This window comes from Halichoeres trimaculatus, unplaced genomic scaffold, assembly GCF_033239565.1.
Source record: "Halichoeres trimaculatus isolate MK-OKI-2021-1 unplaced genomic scaffold, fHalTri1.1 fHalTri1_scaffold_20, whole genome shotgun sequence".
Lineage (NCBI taxonomy): Eukaryota > Metazoa > Chordata > Actinopteri > Labriformes > Labridae > Halichoeres > Halichoeres trimaculatus.
Window position 1 is genome coordinate 17,592,436 of NW_027437198.1, and position 19,439 is coordinate 17,611,874.

Here is a 19,439-nt window from a genome sequence, read left to right on the forward strand (position 1 = left end):
AGGAGAGAGGAAGTGAAGAGGGGGAACATCTGGACTTCATTTGTGAGCTCCGGAGTGAGCAAAAGCTCCAGAAATAGGCTTAAAGAGTATTTTTCCAAATTAATTGCCGCTCACAAACCCACACCATTGTTACATTTAGACACAGACACTCGAGACTCTTTTGGATATATGACGTTTCCATACACTCTGGAGTCTCGTGTGTGTGGGTGTGCGTTTCTGTGTATGTGTGTGTGACCGCGTACTGTGCGCGCGCCTCCCTGACGCTCCACAGCCCCGTGGAGCTGTTGTTCTCACAGAGCAGCAGGACAAGCAGACGGAGTGTTGGATTAGAGCGACAAAAGAGAAAGTGCGAGATCCTTTTTTCTTCTTCTTCTCCTTCTTTCAGACAAGTCTTCTTTGTTTCTTCCCGCTCCTTGCTCTTTGGAATCGTCGGGAGTTTATCTGTGTTAGGGTTTCCGCGGTGGCGCACACACCGGTATGGATTTACCAGTGACGAGACGAGACACGCCGCGTAGCCCTGCACTAAAGTTTTGATTGTCATCGTTGCCTCCCCGACCCCGGATCAAAGAGAGGAAAGCGCCGAACTTTGACGCAGCGTTTTGTGGAAAGCTGGTGGCCACATGTGAGACGAACTGTTTTCGGAGCGTCTTTTCGCTGCTCTCTACTTTTTCTCTCATGGGGTAAGTCATGGCACCTTCTCATAACATTGTGTGTGTGACAGTTTGCATGTGCTGCGGCAACTTAACAAAGGGATCTGATGTCTCTGGAGGCTCCTACTGTAAATGCAACTCACTTAAACACGAACTGGTCATCTGTTGGGCGTAAAAGAATCACTCCTTCACTGTAACGTTCAAACTCTTACTTGACGCACAAAATTACGAAATGCTCCTTTAACCCACAGCCCCATCATGACAGGCCCACATGAAGCAACACGCCACTTCTGCACTTTTACTCGCCATAAAAAGAAACACTTCTGCAACAGTTTCTCATAGTGTTTTTGCATTGTGTGTGTGTGTGTGTGTGTGTGGCAGCTGCGTTTGCCAAACTGTGTGTGTGTGTTTTAATGAATAACACTGCTCGGCGTTAAATATTAACACACAGGGCTACAACTGTCGATCATACATCAGGGGTCAGTGCACTTTGCTGCATCATATGTTGTGTGTTGAGCTGTTGTTGGGGGGTGCAGAGATGAGCTGCGTGCACCCCATGCGCGTCCTCGCAGGGGCCTCCACAGACACACACACACTGGGTTTTTTGGAGCCGTTGCGCAGCCTGCTGTGTGTGTGCCCCCCCGCGTTGACCCCTCCGATGTTGTTGGGGCTTGTTCATCCGTCACTCTAAAGAAGGCATTGTATTGAAAGGATGTATTAATAAGACAAAAGCCTCCATTATCCCCCATGTACCGGAGTTAATCTGGAGGGGTTGGAGGTGTGCTGCAACAAGGAAGCTCTTAACACAGACTGCAGGAGATTCTTGTCAGATTCAATGTGCAAACATATCAAGACACTGCAACAACTGCATGCATTCTTAGTTATGACTATGAAATCTGCAAAAAAAGTGAGTAATAATAGTGTTTTATGAACTTTATAGCAGTTTTGGAGAAATGCAGGACTTCCTTCCGCCTGTGCAATCCTTTGTTTGCCTTGTATTACATTTCCTTATCAGCCCTATAAAGATAGACAGACAGAAACAGAGCGTTGCTTCCATGCATCAGCAAGACTAACCCTAACAGAGAGGGAAACGGAGGTGTCAGGACTCTACTCCTGTGGTATCCTGTTGTGGGAGAATCCTCAAATCACAGCAGATAAGATGATAAGGTTGAGGAACTAATGTTTATTGCCCAGATAAACCCCCTCCATCCGTCATCCTTCATCCTGTGGTTGGTCTGGTTCACTCTGTGCGGCGCTGCGGCTCATTAGCAAGGCTGCCTGAAACTGCAAAGTGAGGCTTTATCTCAAGCAGCAGGCGAGGTTACAGGGCGAGAAACTGAAGCTTTCTAATGCACACGGATGCTACAAAGCCTGTTGCATTAAGGCCGGCAAACACCTTGGCGAGATAACATCAGGAGCAGGGGGTTTGCAGAGGAAGCACGCTCAGCGGCATTGGGAGAGGATGATGAAGTGTTGAAGGCCCTGTCAGCAGCTTCATTGATGCCGGTGTTGTGCACGAGCTGCTTGCTTTGTTTGAGTGCACAGGAGCTTATGGGCCCAGGTGCCTCTACCAGCTTGTCTTGAGACGGGGTATGATGCAGCCAGTCGGACGTCTGCTTTGGGCCAGCGTGTGCGTATGGCTCACTGCACCGGGACAACACTGGCCACCCGACCAAGCCTCATCGCTGCCAGCTTTCTTCACACACTTTGCCATCCCTGCCCTGGGTGAGGGTAACCCCAGGGTGCTTGTGAATGGTGTTAATTTATTAAGCTGACACTTCAAAGCCTCAAGTACACAGATTTTTACTGAGCGCACATGGTGGAAGTCTTAGACCAAGAAGTTGAAATGAAACTCTTATTATATATACAGTCCTAGTTCAGAATCCATGACATCATGAGTTCAAGATGCTGCTGACCCGGGTCAGTGGGCTTCAGTGGCTCTGTTTCCCTCCACACGGTGACGCCTGTAATCAGACCCCGCTCAATGGGGACTGCCGGGGGTAGCGTGAGAAGAGAAGACAAATAGATGAGTTGAATAAATAAATAGATGTACAAGTGCGTGGAGAGATAAATAAATTCATGGTAGCTCTGCTGTGGGAACTGGATTCGCGTGCCTTTCTTTAATAGAGCGGGTCACCAAGGGGTTGAAGGTGAAGATGGGTGGTGGGTGGGTGGTGTGGATCCCAGAGGGATGCTCGGGTTTCAGCTCAGGCCTGAGAGCGGGTTGCTAATAGGAAGCTGTGAGAAAGCTTTTCCTTTGGGAGCCTGACGTCTCTTTTGTTGTTTACACTCACCACTTTATCCAGGCAGATCGGAGGGGTAGCAACACGGAGAGATCAGAGGAGGAGTGACTTGCCAGAGGCGACCTGGCTTTTACCTGGTTAAATGAAACCAGTCAGTTGTGTATACACTGTATAAAAGAGGAACAGGATCACAGAGGACAATGTATGTGTTTATACTCTGCTCTTAGGCTTTTCTCTGTGGTAATGAGAGTTTTCCTCAGACGGCCATCTGGGTTCTATGGGCTCAGAGTTCTAGCTGGTACTCCCCCTTAGTCTGAAAAACACTTTTCCTTGGGTGTGGCAGCTGGAGCAAAATAAACGCCTTCTGTTCGCAAGCTGCTGAAGCGCAAGTCACAACACACAGCTGACAGCATGTAGCTTTATGATTCACAGCCAAAAGCGAGGAGTGCCTGGGATCAGGGAAATAAATATGGCGTCCTCTGCTTTAACCCATTTTTGACACGTAATTGAGAACGGGATGTCACTAAAGACTTTGTTTGCTCTTTGTTGGCAGGGAGACACATACACGTGCACACTTACCTGCTCTATCTGTCTCTGCTTTTCAAAACAAGCTCTCGAGCTGCAGTCGGATGCTGTCAGAGCTGTGAGGACTGTCGTGTAAACATTTACACGAGCTGATATTTTGGGGGAGAAAAGAGTGGAGTCTGACTTTTTTTAAAGGAAGGTGTTTTTCAGTAATGAAAGAATCCATTAGCTTTAAGGTCTCCTGTTACATTCCTTTTCCACTTGAGGGACTTGGACAAACTATGAGACCCCCCATGACCAGGCGCTGATGCTTGTAGCAGCATGCCAGGATTTCCTGACGCCTACTGGGGTGTGGATAAGACCGGTTGTCTTCTTGCATGTTTCAGGCTTGGACCAGCTCCTGTTCTAAAACGCTGCCAGTTGGAAGTAACACTGCAGATGGTTTTCAGGGGTCTGACTGGCGTTTGTTATGAGACAATGAGGAAGATTTAGTGTTTTAGGTTTTCTGTTTTGGTGGTAGCTTTGCACTGGATTAGAGAGTGATCTATGAGAGTGCCACTGTGCTGTCTGTTTTAACCAGTGTGGTCATGTCATGGTTTCCTTTTCCTGGTCTTTCTCAGTGCCCCCTCCTTTTCTCCTCTCTCTGGGAGCAGGTAAGCATTGAGAAGCCAAGGATCTGGCAGCCTCATCCTCCTCCTCATCTCTCTTCCTCTCTCTTGGAAGCCTTTGTTATCCAGTAAGCTTTGTTTGGGCAGCTGCAAAACTCTGCAGGATTACTCCAACACCCCACCTCCACATCCAGGAGTGGACTGGAGACAATTTTCTTGGATTTCAGATTGCCCCGTGCAGCCAGTGAGGGCCTGTTGAATCCATTCAGTTTCCTCCTAATGAGCTTTTGTAAAGCTTTTTCTTTTGGCTGCAGACTCTAAAATAAGGCAGGATAGCTGCGATTTTGTGAAGAAAAGAATCTATTAGGAGTGTTTATCCTGTAAAGGCCTCAGCTTCATCTCTGGGCTTAAAGACAGGATGGAATTAACCTCCAGTCAAACACAAGCCGGGTCACGACACAGGCCAGACTCCTCCATCCCAGCAGACAGATTGCGTCAAAATGGACTCTGTTCGCGACGGCTGCTTCAACATGTCCATTTCAGATGAGCTGTGTCTCTATCAAAGTCAAGTAGCAGTTACCCTCCAAGAAGCTGCGTGGAGACGATCCTCACTTTCTGACCTGTTTGTTATTTCTGCGAAAATATCCCTTGGCAAACAACTCTCCCAAAGGCTTGCATAAGACTCAGCGCAGCTGCACAAAAGCCAGGGAGTTTTCTGTGGGGCCTTTTCTTTTTAAAAAGTTTTATTTGTGTTGAGTTGCCAGGAAGTAAAGCAGACATAGTATCCCTCCAAAAATCTCTAACATTAAATACTCTCGGGTCTCTTTCCATGCACTGGTCTTTAAATGCAGGTTGTAACTCTGCTGGCGCTGTATGGATATTTCATGTCCTTTCAGATATGGAGTGGAGGCAAATTGATGTTGGCATTGCTTGAGTTTTTTCAAGATATTAATTTTCTGTTCAAAGAAGGAAAATCTTAAATTGTATAAAATACAGAGAAGGAGCCGTGGACTGTGTGGACACAACACTGTTCCCTCTCCAGGCAACCATGTTTTTCTCCAACAACAGAGCCATGTTTAATGGATCTATGTTTGCCAGACGAGTCTGGAGCTGCTGTTTTTTAAAGCTGGACCGTGTGGCGAGATGGAGGGCCTCCTTCAATTTATCACGTTATCGAGGTACACTAAGCAGAATATGTGCAGATGGTATCGTTTTCCATCACCCAGTGTGTTCTTAGCGTGTTGTCCCATCACTGTGTAAGGATCACTGCATTAGAAATCACTGTAACATCAGTGGAACCAACACCAGAGCCCCAGCTATCAACAACCACACATAAATGTTGTCATGTCTCATGTTCCTTGGCACGCCAAGCAACAAATAACCACAAGCTCTTTCACGGCAACCACACAGTTTCCCAACGGAGGAGCCGAACATGAGACGGGGTGGAGTTCAAGGTTTGAGAGAACAGAGTAGAATGGGAAAAGGGAGTCAGGACAATGGAGACCTAAAGGAGGGTTCAAAGCCTTTCATTAGGAGAGAGCTCATTGTGAAGACAAGAACATGGACGGTGTGAGAGGGGGGCAGATGAGCTGAAACCTGAATCAAGCCCTCAGACCTGTGGTTTCTGGTGCAGGCCAAGCCAGACCTGATCTCTCTGTCTCGCTTCACACTGCATCACATGTTCACGTTGTGCATCTGCAAAGACTCCATGTGGTTAACACCTCCACAGCTTTATGAAAGCAAACACTCAGCCAAACATTTTATATTGTGCGGTTTTTCTATCTAAGGCATTGATTCTTAGAACTGTATCTGACATTTCAAGCTAAATCGATTTCAGATTGTTTTGCACATGCATGCACTCATGATGTACTTATGCTACTTTTAATCAGTAATGATCCATAAAAAGTTACCCACAGACTGGAGATCTGAGAAAGAAGTTTCTCAGCGCAGAGTTTCCTGATAGCTCACCATGTGCTTTAATGAAGTCTTGTTAGACGACTGTAAGAGCTTGTCCGCTCCAGATGTGTGCTAAATAAATCCTTCTTGATGTGCATTTAATCGCCTCTTTGTGGCCTTGTCTTTTGATCTCTGTGGTAAAGTCTTAAATATACGAGTAGGGAAGGGGGTGTTGGAGTGGGGACGTTGTGGCTCTGTAAATCATAGCGCTGCATGAAAGGAAAATATGCTAAATAGAGCGATATAGAAACATGAATAATTTGGAATAACTGAAGTTGACAGGAATGGTCTGAAGCTGAAGGTATTACAGTAATTGCTTCTCAGGCGCCACCCCTGGGGATCCCCCTACCCCCCAATGAGAGAGGCTGAGATTGGGGGAGTAGAAGGGGGGAGGTTGGTGTCTGCTAGTTATGCGGGTTATGGGTCCTGAGGCGGCATGATGCCCTTCTTTACATTACTCTTTGTCTGCACACAACAAAACAACAGCTGCCACAAACAAAGTGAGGAGATGTAAAAAGTAAAGTTAAAAAAAATGCAGGGAGGAACAGAAAACTACAGACACACACTTTGAGAAGTCAAAATGAAACATGGAGAACTCTTTGTTCCTCGACTGAGCCGTGTTGACAGACCAGACCCCTCAGAAGAGGCTGTACCCAAACTGTCAAAGTCTTTGACGAGCGAAAGGGTAATCCCTAATTATATGATGAAACCCTGCGTATTGGGGACACCCACCCCTCTAATATCTCGCGGCTTATAGGCTGCTAACGAAGCGTGGCTGTGTTAGCATAATGACACACAAAGAGAGGGGAAGGTTAAGTGCGACAATCAAACCTTCAGCACAGAGTGGAAAAAGAAGGAACTGTTTAATCCGTCAGTTTTGGGAACTAGTCTCTCATCTGATGCCGTCATGGTATCACGACACAGAATCAAACCAAAACAGACACTTCTTTTTTTCAGCACAGAAAAAGGATGTAATTTGTTTGTCTGTACCGTTAAACAAGTCAAACACATCTCTTTCCCAAGCTGTTTTATTTATTTATTTATTTATTTATTGAAGTGTAATGGTCCCCTCAGTTGAGTTCCTCTCTCAGATTGAAACTGAGAGATACTGCAGGCCTCCATCTCCGCCTTTCTCCAATTTTTTTGTTTTACTTGCACTCCGTCCTGTAAACTTTCTACTTTTCACTCGTCTGTTAAATTTACGAGCTGCTGGTTTTTTCAAAACAACCGATCCTGCAGAGATACTTGAGTCTTTCTTGCTCTCAGTAAATCAGCCCACGCATTCGTCCCCAGAGTACAAGGCCTGCACAAACACATGCATACACAGTCATACACACTGTGAGATACGAGTGCCAGAATGTGTCAGATGCTCTGTCTCTTAAGAATTTTAACCTTGTGTTTGCTGAAAGTATTGGTTAATGTCTAAAAATAGATGAAGAGAAACAGAAGATACAGGATGTTCAGCACTCTGACTGGCAGCGGGAGGCCTCACAGCAGCGGAGGGTTAAGCTGAGCAGCAGTAAATGCATGTCTTTGTTGGTTAACAGACAAGGAAGTTGAGGTTGCCCATGCTTTGAAGCTTAGTTTAGCTTAGTTTGACCTCAAACACGAGCGTGTTTGTCTTCATCGTCACTGTTGGGCAACAGTGTTATCAGAGCTTGTTGGCAGCACGACGAGAACAGAGATACCTGAGCTGGAGATAAGCTCAGGTAGTCATGACTTTACAACACTCCTGTTTTGACCTTACATGGTAGATGCTGCCTGACAAGCATCGCTTCAGCTTTTATTTAGTCTGTGCCATGAACAAGGTCACTCTGCAGCCCAGGATTCAGCTGGGTTATGTCACAGCACCAGCATGATTCATTCATGAACTCTGTTGCATTAATACTGGAAACATTGACGACTGATGGTCGATCGTGCCGCTGTGCTGATTCGAAAAGATCCGAGAAACTGAGCCTTAGGGCTGAGGGATGGACGGGGCGTTGGGATGATGTGCAGTCTCCTGCCAAATCACAATGACTATCATTGCCTTTTCTGTGGTTGCACGGTATGACCACATGGACAGTGGCTCGAAGCTTAAAGAATTACTGAGCCCATTTCTGACTGTGTCGATACGAGTTGCTTGTGTCAATGCAAACTGCTGTGCTCATCCTTTTCTAAGAAGTGAAGTTACAGATAGATCTCATTGACAAAAAATGATAACCAATCACACTAGATAGATAGATAGATAGATAGATAGATAGATAGATAGATAGATAGATAGATAGATAGATAGATAGATAGATAGATACTTTATTTATCCTGAAGGAAAATTCAAGATACTCCTCCAAGCCTGAGCCTCTATCCCATTAGCTCTTCCCACACGCATAAACAAAATTCCTGAAAATTATCTGAAACTACATGTGATTCGTATGTATGAACACAAACAGCTGAGTTTTACAACCTGAATTTACCTGGAATTTTTCCTGCCAGCCCCCTCGTGTCATTTCGGGGCCAAGTGAGAGCACATAGCACAGCATATTTTCTGTGAGTTCACTGTGAGTAGGCTAAGGTGCAGGGAGGAAGTGAGCTAGGTTGTTGATGTAAATATGTGACTGCTACTTGCGGTTGGCCTGGTTAAGATGATTGGTTAAAAAAAAAAACATATTGTGAAACTTTTATATAAGATTACAGGAAAAATCACTTTATGTACTGTCTTTATTGGCACTTATTCCTATGATGGCAAACATTTCACATTTGATAAATGAGATTCAAAGACCTCTGAGAGTTTAAAAGTTTCCTGTATGTAATTTGTCCCTTTTCATAACGGCTCATCAACACACTTCTTCTTTTCCAGGAAAATCATTGCTAATTTTCAAGAAGTTTTGGTAAGAACAACATCTAAATTTATACTCATTTTTAAAGAATGTTTTATTTTTATTTTATTTTCAAGTAATGCATTGAAAGAATGCATATTTTACAAAAAATTTAATTTAAAAAGTTGCCAAAACCAGAATCAGACTCACCTTTATTCACCAAGTATTTTCAAGAATACAAGGAATTTGACTCTGGTTTAAACTGCACTCTCATTGCAAATGTTATGAATAGAAAGACACTAAGAGAAACACTAAATATTACAAAAAGTAGAGAAAATAGAGCTCAAGTAGTAGAGAAAAATAATAATAATTACAGTATTAAATAAAAAAACTTTGTACAGAGTAGGATAAAAATATATACACAATTTAAGTAAAAAAAAAAATGTGTATGTATCAAATGTGGGACAAAAAATTATCATTAGCAAAATGACAGCAATATTTTTTTGTGGATTTTGTTTGAATAGTTAAAAAAATTCAAGTTTCAGATAAAAAAAAGGCTTTTTATTTTGATGGGTCAGGATTTACAGGGTTAATGTTATAAAACAAGAAAAAAATAAAAGTAAAAAATAAAACACAACTAAAGGTTAATTTCAGGATTACAGATTATGCACTTTTCAAAGAATGATCCAGAGTGAATGTATGAAAAAGGCATCAGCCTGTGTCAAATTTTGAGTCGTCCACCCGTGAATCAAAACATAAGGGCCTGAGTGCCCTGAAATTATCCAACAAATGTCAGGAGCTCCTGCAAAAATGTGTCTCAAAGTAAGAGAAGAGAACAGATGAGTGTTCTTTGTTCTTCTCGCAGACAAACTTTGGTTTGAGTCATTTCCCTTTAATGCTTCTGCGGAAGCTGCTTGATACCTGTGATAGCAATGGTTGGTGAGTGTTTTTGTCACTGTGGGTGTCTGACATGTCAACACTTGACTTTGGAAATGTTCTTACTACATTTTAACGCGTTGCACAAGGAATTTTCAAAGCTCTTCAGCATTACTTTGATTTTATGGTGTTCCCTCAGCAACTAACTGCTTTAAAGTTGCTTGATTGCTGCAACACACCCACACACACGGACCTCTGTTTGTTGTCCGCTTAGAGAGAGTGCAGGGTAACAAAAGTAGCTTCAGCAAACACTCAAAGGTGATAATTTCATTTTTGCTGATGCTACTTTTAACCTGTGTGAAACTGAGCTGTGATGTAAACTGTTCAAAAATAAAACAGTTAAGGCCTACTTCACATTTGCTGTGATGTTTCAGGATGTCAAATTTATCAAATCTATTAAAGTAAAAAAATGCAAAATGTGGTACATTTGCACAGGCCTGGAAGTCACTGACATCCACTGAGCCATGAAGTCTTTTATTTTGATTACTTCTGGATGTTTTGAAGACAGAAACTCTTTCCACTTTCACTCACTTCAGAGTTATTTTTTCTCATAATGTTTTGCTAAACCAAATAACGTCTTTCCAAACAAATTCAGTGGCGAGCCAGCCAGTTCTTGTCTTAAAATCAGCAGAGATTTCTTTAAATGTAAAAAAAAAATGACGCCCGGAAAATGCAAATGAAGTCACGGTTGTCAACATATCAATGAAAATATCTGTGTTTTAATCAGTGGGCCTTGACTTTGTTTGAACAGTATCTTTTACTTCATTTGGAACAGTAAACCCGTGTGTACTCTGCTCACACTTGGACATACACTCTTGCCTTTACAGTAAGTTTGCGTGATGTGAGTGTGAAGAGCAGATGGTGAAAGATGTGTTGCAGGATGTCGCAGACCACAGCCTGCTCAACGGCTGATTCCTCAGCGTTAACAAATAGGAAGAACACTTCATAGCAAACATGATAAGTGTCAAATGTAAACTGTCCAAGCACGTTATTAGTCACTGGACTTCCTCAGCTAAAATGTTTGCAGGTGATTGAAGAGTGAAAATGTGTGTGCATACAGACGCTGACAGACATGCTGTCTCAGCATTTAGAAGCTCTCTTAAGTGCTCCCCCCACCCAGAGAAAGTGGATCCAGGTTTAAGTGGAGTGTCACAGGTGGCAGGTGGTGTCATTGGGGGGCGTTGCCTTGGTTTTTGGTGAGCAGACGCTTTGCTAATTGGGGCTTATCAGATGTTTCAGGGAGAGAACACCTGAGGCGTTCCTGCAGCCCTCTGTCCCTTGATGCAGAGGGGAGCTCCGTCTGTTGTGAGGATGTGGAAGAAATGAGAGTCAGTTTCCAGCAGAAGTGTGTGGATGTTAATAAAATCTTATCTTTGTATGCAGGGGCTGCAATATAAGGTTATGTGACTGATGGTTTTCATGGTTTCATGTATGTGTGTGGGCAAACCAGTGAAAATCACACAGACTGCATGTGGGGACAACACCACACAAGCATCTCAGCGCTGTCTGTCAGATGTGAAGCGTGTGCAGCGCTGGAGCTGAAACTGCTCGCATGAGCTCTCTGATAGGATATCCTGTCTCAGGTGACTGTCTCTTGTTTGGCGGCCTTTTGTCTGCTGGGAGCTCATTTGAACCCACCCGTCAACAGTTGTTTCTTTCATCACCGTGACGGTCACACTGTGAAATCCAGACAGGATATTTTGCTATTTGTGTTTCTGTAAACTCTCTGAGGTGAGGACAATACATGTCCATCATCTCTGTTCTTTTAGTCACACTAAGCAAATAAAAAGAGCTCAAAAATACACATAGACTTTTTTAACATGTCATTTAACTACAATTCAATTTTAAGTTCACTTAAACTGGGCAAAAACAGCATAATCCAGAGTTAATGCTTTACATTGATATCTATAACCAGACTTTTAAAGGAGTTGGGCCACTGTGTAAGAAGTCAATTAAAACAGACTGATGGTTTCAACTTGTCTGAGTTCTAAAAACAGGGCAAAGACTATAAATCGAATGCTAAAACTAAACTTTTTTATTCTTTAATGAGAATTTAAGCTCACTTTAAAAGTCATTTTCATATCTTTCTCTACAAATATTAACCCCTTGATGCCTGTTGTCTCAAATTTGTGACATACCCTGTCAGGTCTTGATGCAGCTGAAATGACCTTTGTATCTCATTATTACCTATTGATTTATATGCTGCACATACCAACGATCCATTATGTCACAATATATTGGTCAGGGGATGAACTTCTCATGTCTACATATATAATATAACTTAGTTATAGCTATTGTGCATACTATGCTCAATTTACAATCTCCACTTGATTTAATGTCTCTATGAACAAACACACATAACAACAACCTATTTTTTATCATTTTTAATTAATTCAGGCCGTAAGGGGTTAATGTCCAAGGTCTCCCCTAAATATTTGCATACATTACCACAAAACCTGTGTTTGTTTCCTAGCATGAATCAGATGAGCCAGATGTGTAAACTACATCTGGGCCCTGATGCACCCCCTGTAAAGCTTTTGAGCTGTCTCCTGATAAGAAGCAGAGCAGATGATGCTGTGTCCGTGACTTCTACAAAGTATATCAAGTTTCGATTTGTTTCACCACAGGAAAGTTTTTCACTTCCTCTTCGTTCATCTCAAATGAATCAGGGCTGAGAGAAGTCACATAAGTTACATGTTTACAAATAGTTTCCTCTTTGCAAAGAACTATTATTGTAAATGTTGAGCTGTTTGCTCATGCAGTCTCTCTTAAAGTAACATCTGAGAGCTGCTGTCTCTCTAAAACGCCTTTTTAAAATCCTTCATGTTAGCAGCCAGTCTCAAATCAAACTGAACAGCATAAAATGTTTCTTTGACGTCTTTTTTTTGGAGCTAAATGTTCACTTTTGAAGGATTTACTTTGTTTTTGTTCCAGTAAATTTTGCTATCCAAACCTTATTTAGGCATTTTTTGAAGAAGAAAAAAAAGGGAACGATTTTTTGCTGTCCTCGTCTGATATGATAAATACATAAAAGTATTCTGTTCTATTAACATTTTTCCCTGCAATTCATTTTTCCTGCATAGAATTTGAGGTTTTGTGTTAAAATGAAAATTCAACACACATTCAAAAATTCAAAGTGTGTGCAGTTAATAAAAACTTGAATGTATAGAAGATGCCTCTTATACTTAAAAAAGTTATGATAAAATGCTTTTCTTTTCTAACATACTTAGCACTACACACACTTTACCTGTTACATTAAGAAACTGGTGCAAAGTTTTGAGTTGCTTTTCCTATCCACACGTGTGTTAGACAGGAAAGGAGTCATTCGTGACACAGTGAGACATTTTTGACATTGTGTTTTGTCTGCTGTGGATGTGCGACAGGGATGTCTGGGTTGAACGCAGGGCACCACTTTGACGATGTGTCGAAAAGGGGAGGCCTCTCCAAGCAGGAAGTCTCCTGTTGACCAATCACCTTGGAAACCTCTGAATGGCACATACGGCAGGTGGAGGTGTAGGGCAGGGCGAGGACGAGACGGTGCTGCAGGCAAACCAGCCCGTCAGGTTTCTTACACACAGAGAAATCCCTTGATGACAGACGCCAAGGTCTTCAGGTGACAGGAGGACCTGGAGTGCACACAACAAATGAGGGAGACCATTTTTGAGACCTAGGAGGAGATGAAGTGAAAGTTGAGCCTTTTTATCGAAGAAGACTGCAGGATGTGGAGATAAAGAGCTGCTTATTTTCTGATGTCTTCAATATTAAAGTCAATATAATATGACATAATGCAATAACGCTGGTGCAGCTGGCACGCGTGCTCAGCCTCAAGCCTCCCATTCGTGTCCATTAATGGAGCTAAAATAGATTAGCAGGGTCGGGGGCTAGCCGTCCTGTGGCAGAGGTTCAGATAAGAGAAGGCTTAACTGTAAATACATATCTGCCATGATACAGACACAGCAGCCAAATGGAGTGTGCTGTCCCTTTATTAAGGCTGAAGGGCAATGCTCTCCACACTGAAGGAGACTATTGTTCTTTGTTCCTGCTTGAGGAAACAGTGTGCTGCTTAATGCTGGCAACCAATAATAGCTGTGTGTCTGAGTCGCTGTCTGCAGAGGGTTGCTTCATTACTCTATGACCACCACAATTCTCCATTTGTGTGCAAGGAGATAACTATCAGAGCACGTGCAGAGAAGTCTAGTGCTGTGCTGCATGTCACATCAATTCATTTGTGTGTGTGTGTGTGTGTGTGTGTGGACGTCACAGCAGAGTCTCAGATTCCTGCCTTTGTGTCCAGATGCCGTTCCACATGCATGCTCTCCGTCTGCCTTTGTCTCAATCCCTCTCTCCATCCTTCAGTCTCCCGGGTTTTGAGTCGGAGCTCAGCTTATCGTGGAACGGCTTCAGCCCCAGTTTCCACTTAAGGTTTTTTAGTCCAGAGCTGCTGTTAAGACAAGAGGCTGAAGCATTGGTGTTTGGTTACCTCTGGAGCTGGTCTGCTGAGGGATCTTGTTACTTCTGACAGGTTTAAGACACCAGCGCTGCCTCTAATTGGATTTCCAGAGCCTCAAACTTTTTCTTTTGTTTGAGCTCCTTGACTGCAGCAAATTTACTTAGTTTCACTTCAAGAAAATGATCCCATAAGTAATGTGAAGCCATGTTAGTGGATCACAAAGCTTTTTTGGAATTGTTTTCTTTAATATAAAATTTTACTCCTTATTATTCCAAAGGTTTCCCGCAATGGTTTCACACTAGTAAGCTAGTTTATATAATCTGTCACTGGATCCGTGAGATGCTGTAACACATGCCTTTAAAGCTCTGTAATGTCACAGTGTTTGTAGGTATGATTTTTCACAGACCCCAGTTTGTCAGACTATGTTAAGACAACGTGACATCATTTTGGGCTCGTGATGCACCGTAGTGAAGCTTCACTCAGCTTTTTCTCACTCAGTCCAGGAAGCGTCCACACTCTGCGCGTATCTGCTTAATTGGCGGCTGGTCAGCTGGTCAGAAGGGAGGCAGGGGCAGGATGAAGAAGTCTGACTGATCCACAAGCTATGCAGAAGTTTCAAGAGGTAGCTCAGTGGAGTGGAATGGTTCGCTCCCCACAACAATGCTGTGTGTTGACAACAGAGTGCTCGGACAGGGTTGGTGGAATGTCCCCTTCAGACTGCGAGCGCATGCAGCTCATTGTGTAAGCGCAGCACACTGAGGATTGATTCTTATGCTCAAATGTTATTCTGCCTGGTACACAGCATTTTTTTTATCATTATAATGAAACTTCCCCTTTTACCCAACAGATCATTTTCCATTTAGATCACAACAGGCTGAGACTGCTGCCTGTGTGGGTGTCCTGAGAAAGCACTATAATCATACATCCTATAAGTCTTTATAAATTTGGTGTCCTCAGAATGAGAATCAGGTTGTTGCCTGGAAACTTTGTTATGCTGCAGACTCCAAAAGACTGTTTCAAGCTGAATCATATCAGTAACCATGGTTTCCTCTTCTTTTCTGTGTCTGCAGGTGACCCACATAGACCTCTGTAGACATCACAGCAGGACCGGGGCAGCCTCCCTCCAGCCTGGGTCCTCTTCCTGTCCTTCACGTAAAGGCAATGATCATCAGCGGAGATACTGTGCACATCCTCACTGTGTGAATGAATCTTTGCCGTAAAGCCACTGTGCTCTGCCACCCCGTCACCATGAAGAGCAAGTATTCGCAGTACTACAACCGGAGCCTCATCCACTACTACTACGCCTATGCGAAGAACATGACCCCCCAGGAGCTGAATGGACACATCGAGCGGAAGAAAGAGCTCACGAGCCTGAACATTGTCATAGTCGTCCTCTGCACAATCATCATCCTGGAGAATCTGCTGGTCTTGATCGCCGTCTGCCGCAATAAGAAGTTCCACTCTGCCATGTTTTTCTTTATCGGCAATCTGGCGTTCTCTGACCTGCTGGCAGGCTCGGCTTACATAGCCAACATTTTTCTGTCAGGATCAAAGACCTTCGAGCTGGTACCTGTGCAGTGGTTTATTCGGGAGGGCACGGCGTTCATCGCTTTGGCAGCGTCAGTCTTCAGCTTGCTGGCGATAGCGATAGAGCGCTACACAGCTATCACCAAAGTCAAGGTGTATGGCTCCACAAAAACGTGCCGCATGTTTCTTTTAATAGGTGCATGTTGGGTCACCTCAATCCTGCTGGGAGGACTTCCTATCATCGGCTGGAACTGCATCTTTGACCTTCCCGAATGCTCGGCTGTTTTGCCGCTCTACTCAAAGAGATACATCCTCTTTGTTGTGACTATTTTCAGCCTCATACTACTTTCTATTGTCATCCTCTATGTGAGGATCTATTTGATTGTGCGCTCCAGCCACCAGGAGGCAACCAACTCACCGGCCTATGCTCTCCTGAAAACTGTCACCATAGTGCTGGGTGTCTTCATCATGTGCTGGCTGCCTGCTTTCACCATCCTCCTCCTAGATTCATCCTGTAGCATACAGTTCTGCCCCATTCTTTCCAAAGCAGACATATTTTTTGGCTTTGCCACTCTAAACTCAGCACTTAACCCTGTGATATACACGCTGCGCAGTAAGGACATGAGAAAAGAGTTTCTGCGAGTGTTGTGCTGCTGGGGGGTGCTGCAAAGCGGGCGGCCTGCTGACCGTTGTTTGGTCCCTCTTAAGAGCTCCAGCTCTCTGGAACACTGCACCAACAAGCATGAACAACAGACCATACCTATCATGCAAAACTGTACAACATGCGTCTGATTTGGTGAAAGATCATCTGAGTGTGTGTGAGTGTGTCTGAGAGAGTGAGATGATGTGTGTGTGTGTTAATGAGATCAAGGGGAGATGCTATGATGAGACAGAGAGATGTGAAAAAAAAGATGCAAGCACACGTTGGACTGAGCTGCCTGTAAAGGCTGTGACACAGCTGTCTGTTGAGATACACTCTGAAACTCAGACATTTCTCAAGGCAATCAAAATGAGTGAATTCCTAATCAGCCTTCAATCAGTTCACCCATGCAGTGGGTGTGAAATCCAAATGTTTCAAGTGGAAACCAAATCCACAGGTGAGAACTTTAAGAAATGTGAAAAAAGCTTTTTCATCAGGTACTCTCATAAACTAATACGGAGCTGAAAACCATTTCCATGCGTATCCCTCTGGTCCCTTTTCCTTTCTACTATGTAAACCTGTATCTAAAGCCAAAAGATGAAACATACAAAGCTTGTTATTTAGTGTAAGGTGAGTTGTTTTGGGTCTATTAAGAACCAAATCAATGCAATACTCACCAAGTTTGAGTCACTTGAGAAACTGTTGTCTTTTATAAGATTTAACTGCATTACTCTCCTCCACTGATATATGTATACATTAGGCCTACAGATGTATCATTCAGAGTTAGATACATTGATCAACTTTATTCAGCACTGCACTCCAAATAAGCCAAATAACTACTCCCTAAACCAGGGCTATATATTCCCTGTATAATCTTTCTTAATCTAATTGATTAACTTCAAAAAACATAATAATCTGAATACATGTAATGCATGAATTCTAACTTATTTGTAAGTTCTGATGTGTATATTATACTCCAGCTTCAGCTTCCATCAATAACACCCCTACCCTCGTTTGTTGTCACAATCTGTCCTTCTCGCTTTTACTGTTGTCTTTTGTATCTTAATAGTTTCCTTCGAGGAAGGCCTAATCAAGAAAGCACATTTCCTGAAGTGAGTTGGCACTGATGAATCCTACTCAATGACAGCTGTCCAAGCAGCTTTGACAAAAGGGACTTAATGTCCCGACAGTGTTGTAGCAACACAGCAGCAATGTGCTGTCTCTGTGTGCGCCTTCCTCTTTGGGAATAAGGCTGAATGTATGTATGAAGTGTTTGGAGCAGGCGCTCCTTTGTTGACAGTATTATTGGTCATCATTTTGAATTACCAATTCATTGACGAGCAGAGATGAACAGGTCAGGGCACTTTCACTGTGAAGTCTTACATAGCAACATGAACAAGAATTATTTGTGATCATCTTGGTCTAATTTGCTGGCCATATGCCATGTGCAGCTAAAGATGTTAATACGTCTCATATTCCAAAGACCCCCTGTCTTCCCTACAAAACAGGGAGAAGATCCGGTTTCTATCCTCCTGGGAGGTTAGCTCCATCCTCGTTCTGACATCCCTCAACATGCAACTTCCTTTAACCATAGGAAGTCCTATTTTTCGTAGTCCGGTTCCTGTTGTTCAGGATCAGTCTAACCTTCTTCCTGTGGACAAACATCTAAGAACTCTTCTCTCCTCCAGTGTTTTCATATTGACTTTCACATAAAGATGGCCAAGTAGAAATGGTGAAAAGCACTTTGGCAGCTTCAGTAATGTTTGTTTTCCCCATTTTTTCTGATGGAGAGACATTTTTAATTTGTGTATCTATCACTTCATTGTGTTGCCTGACTCTGTGATATTTTTATAATTAATACATGAAATAACTATGTATGTTTGTAAGTATCTATGTAATTTGTACAGTGTGTATAATATGTGTGAAATGTCTTGTGTGCAATAGCCTTTTGTGTCCTGTAGCACGCTGCCTGTGTTAAATTGGTACAATCTGAAACACTAATGTAGGTACATAGACATTTTGTTAATTGCATTCCCTTTTTATAAAATGAATAAAATACAAAAATTATCCATTTTGTGTGTTTTGACTTTAATTCTTGGCTGTAAAGCAAACTGAATTTCAGATGTTCTTTGCCTGTAGGTTTGAAACGTCTTCAATCTGCCAGCATCTGATGGAAAGACACAGATTTTCGTTCAAACATTCACTGACAAGGTGAAAAAGCACTAGTTTCAACACGAAAGCCTGAAACGTTTTATTTTGAAGATTACTTGGCAATCGATCAATGCTTTCTTACCTAATGTGTTGTTAACTTGCCCAAAGGCTCAAGCAAGATAGGACTATGATGGGAAACTGGGCAGAGGACAGGGAGGGTGAAAATAGGGTGTGGTAAGAAAAATGTCTTTTTTGTAAGATAGTTTGTCTGAGAAAAACATAAAAGAACGTCCCAGGAGATGTTTTTCAGCCAAAGGGGAGGGGGGAGGGGCTGACTTATAGTGGCCTTGAGAGAGTTGGGCCTGTTTCCTGTCAGACGTCCAGGATTCCTGGGTGGGAACACTGGCTGAATCAGCCCCAGGAGGCTGCTGGGAAGTCTGCCAGGTCTTTCCAGTGCCCTGCAGGATATGACATCAGACTCAGAAACCTGTAGGTGAAGTTGTATATACAAATAACTTTAAAGTCAGAACACAAGACTGAAGATGGTTTGTTTCTGAAACAACAAAAAAAAATGTTAGGAATAGTTAAAAGTACATTTAAGTTCTTTCATTGAAACACAGCACAGATCATAACCCATTGATAATGCACAAACAGCACACACATGGACGCACAAAAACGTCGTAGCCTTGGTATCAAAAATCCTCACTATTTTATAAATGTAAGTCTATGGTCTGAGAGTTAATGGTAGGCCGGACTCACATATAAATATACATTCAGGAATTATCAGTCACAGCATGGCAACCTCAAGGACTAGCCCCCCCTTGTCTGATGTCATGGTGCCACCTATTGGTTAAATAGGAATACAGCAATATTCGAAGGCTGGTCAAAGTATCGTTTTTGGAACTACTGTCCTATATAAAATCAAACCATTAAATGTTAGTTTTTTATCTCATTTAAA

The 19,439-nt window shown here is 42.9% G+C and overlaps 1 protein-coding gene across 1 annotated transcript; it reads left to right on the forward strand.

Moving 5' to 3' along the window:
* Window positions 1–261: 261 nt before the first annotated feature.
* On the forward strand, window positions 262–18,370 carry s1pr2 (sphingosine-1-phosphate receptor 2). The gene is made up of 2 exons (XM_074697519.1): window positions 262–680; window positions 15,234–18,370. Exon 2 carries the CDS (start codon window positions 15,367–15,369, stop codon window positions 16,480–16,482), a length of 1,116 nt encoding a protein of 371 aa, XP_074553620.1. The 5' UTR covers window positions 262–680; window positions 15,234–15,366; the 3' UTR covers window positions 16,483–18,370.
* The last annotated feature ends 1,069 nt before the right edge of the window (window positions 18,371–19,439 follow it).

Excerpts from the sequence above, each read along its gene's own strand:
- s1pr2 (XM_074697519.1), top strand. The coding sequence starts at position 15,367 with ATGAATCTTTGCCGTAAAGCCACTGTGCTCTGCCACCCCGTCACCATG.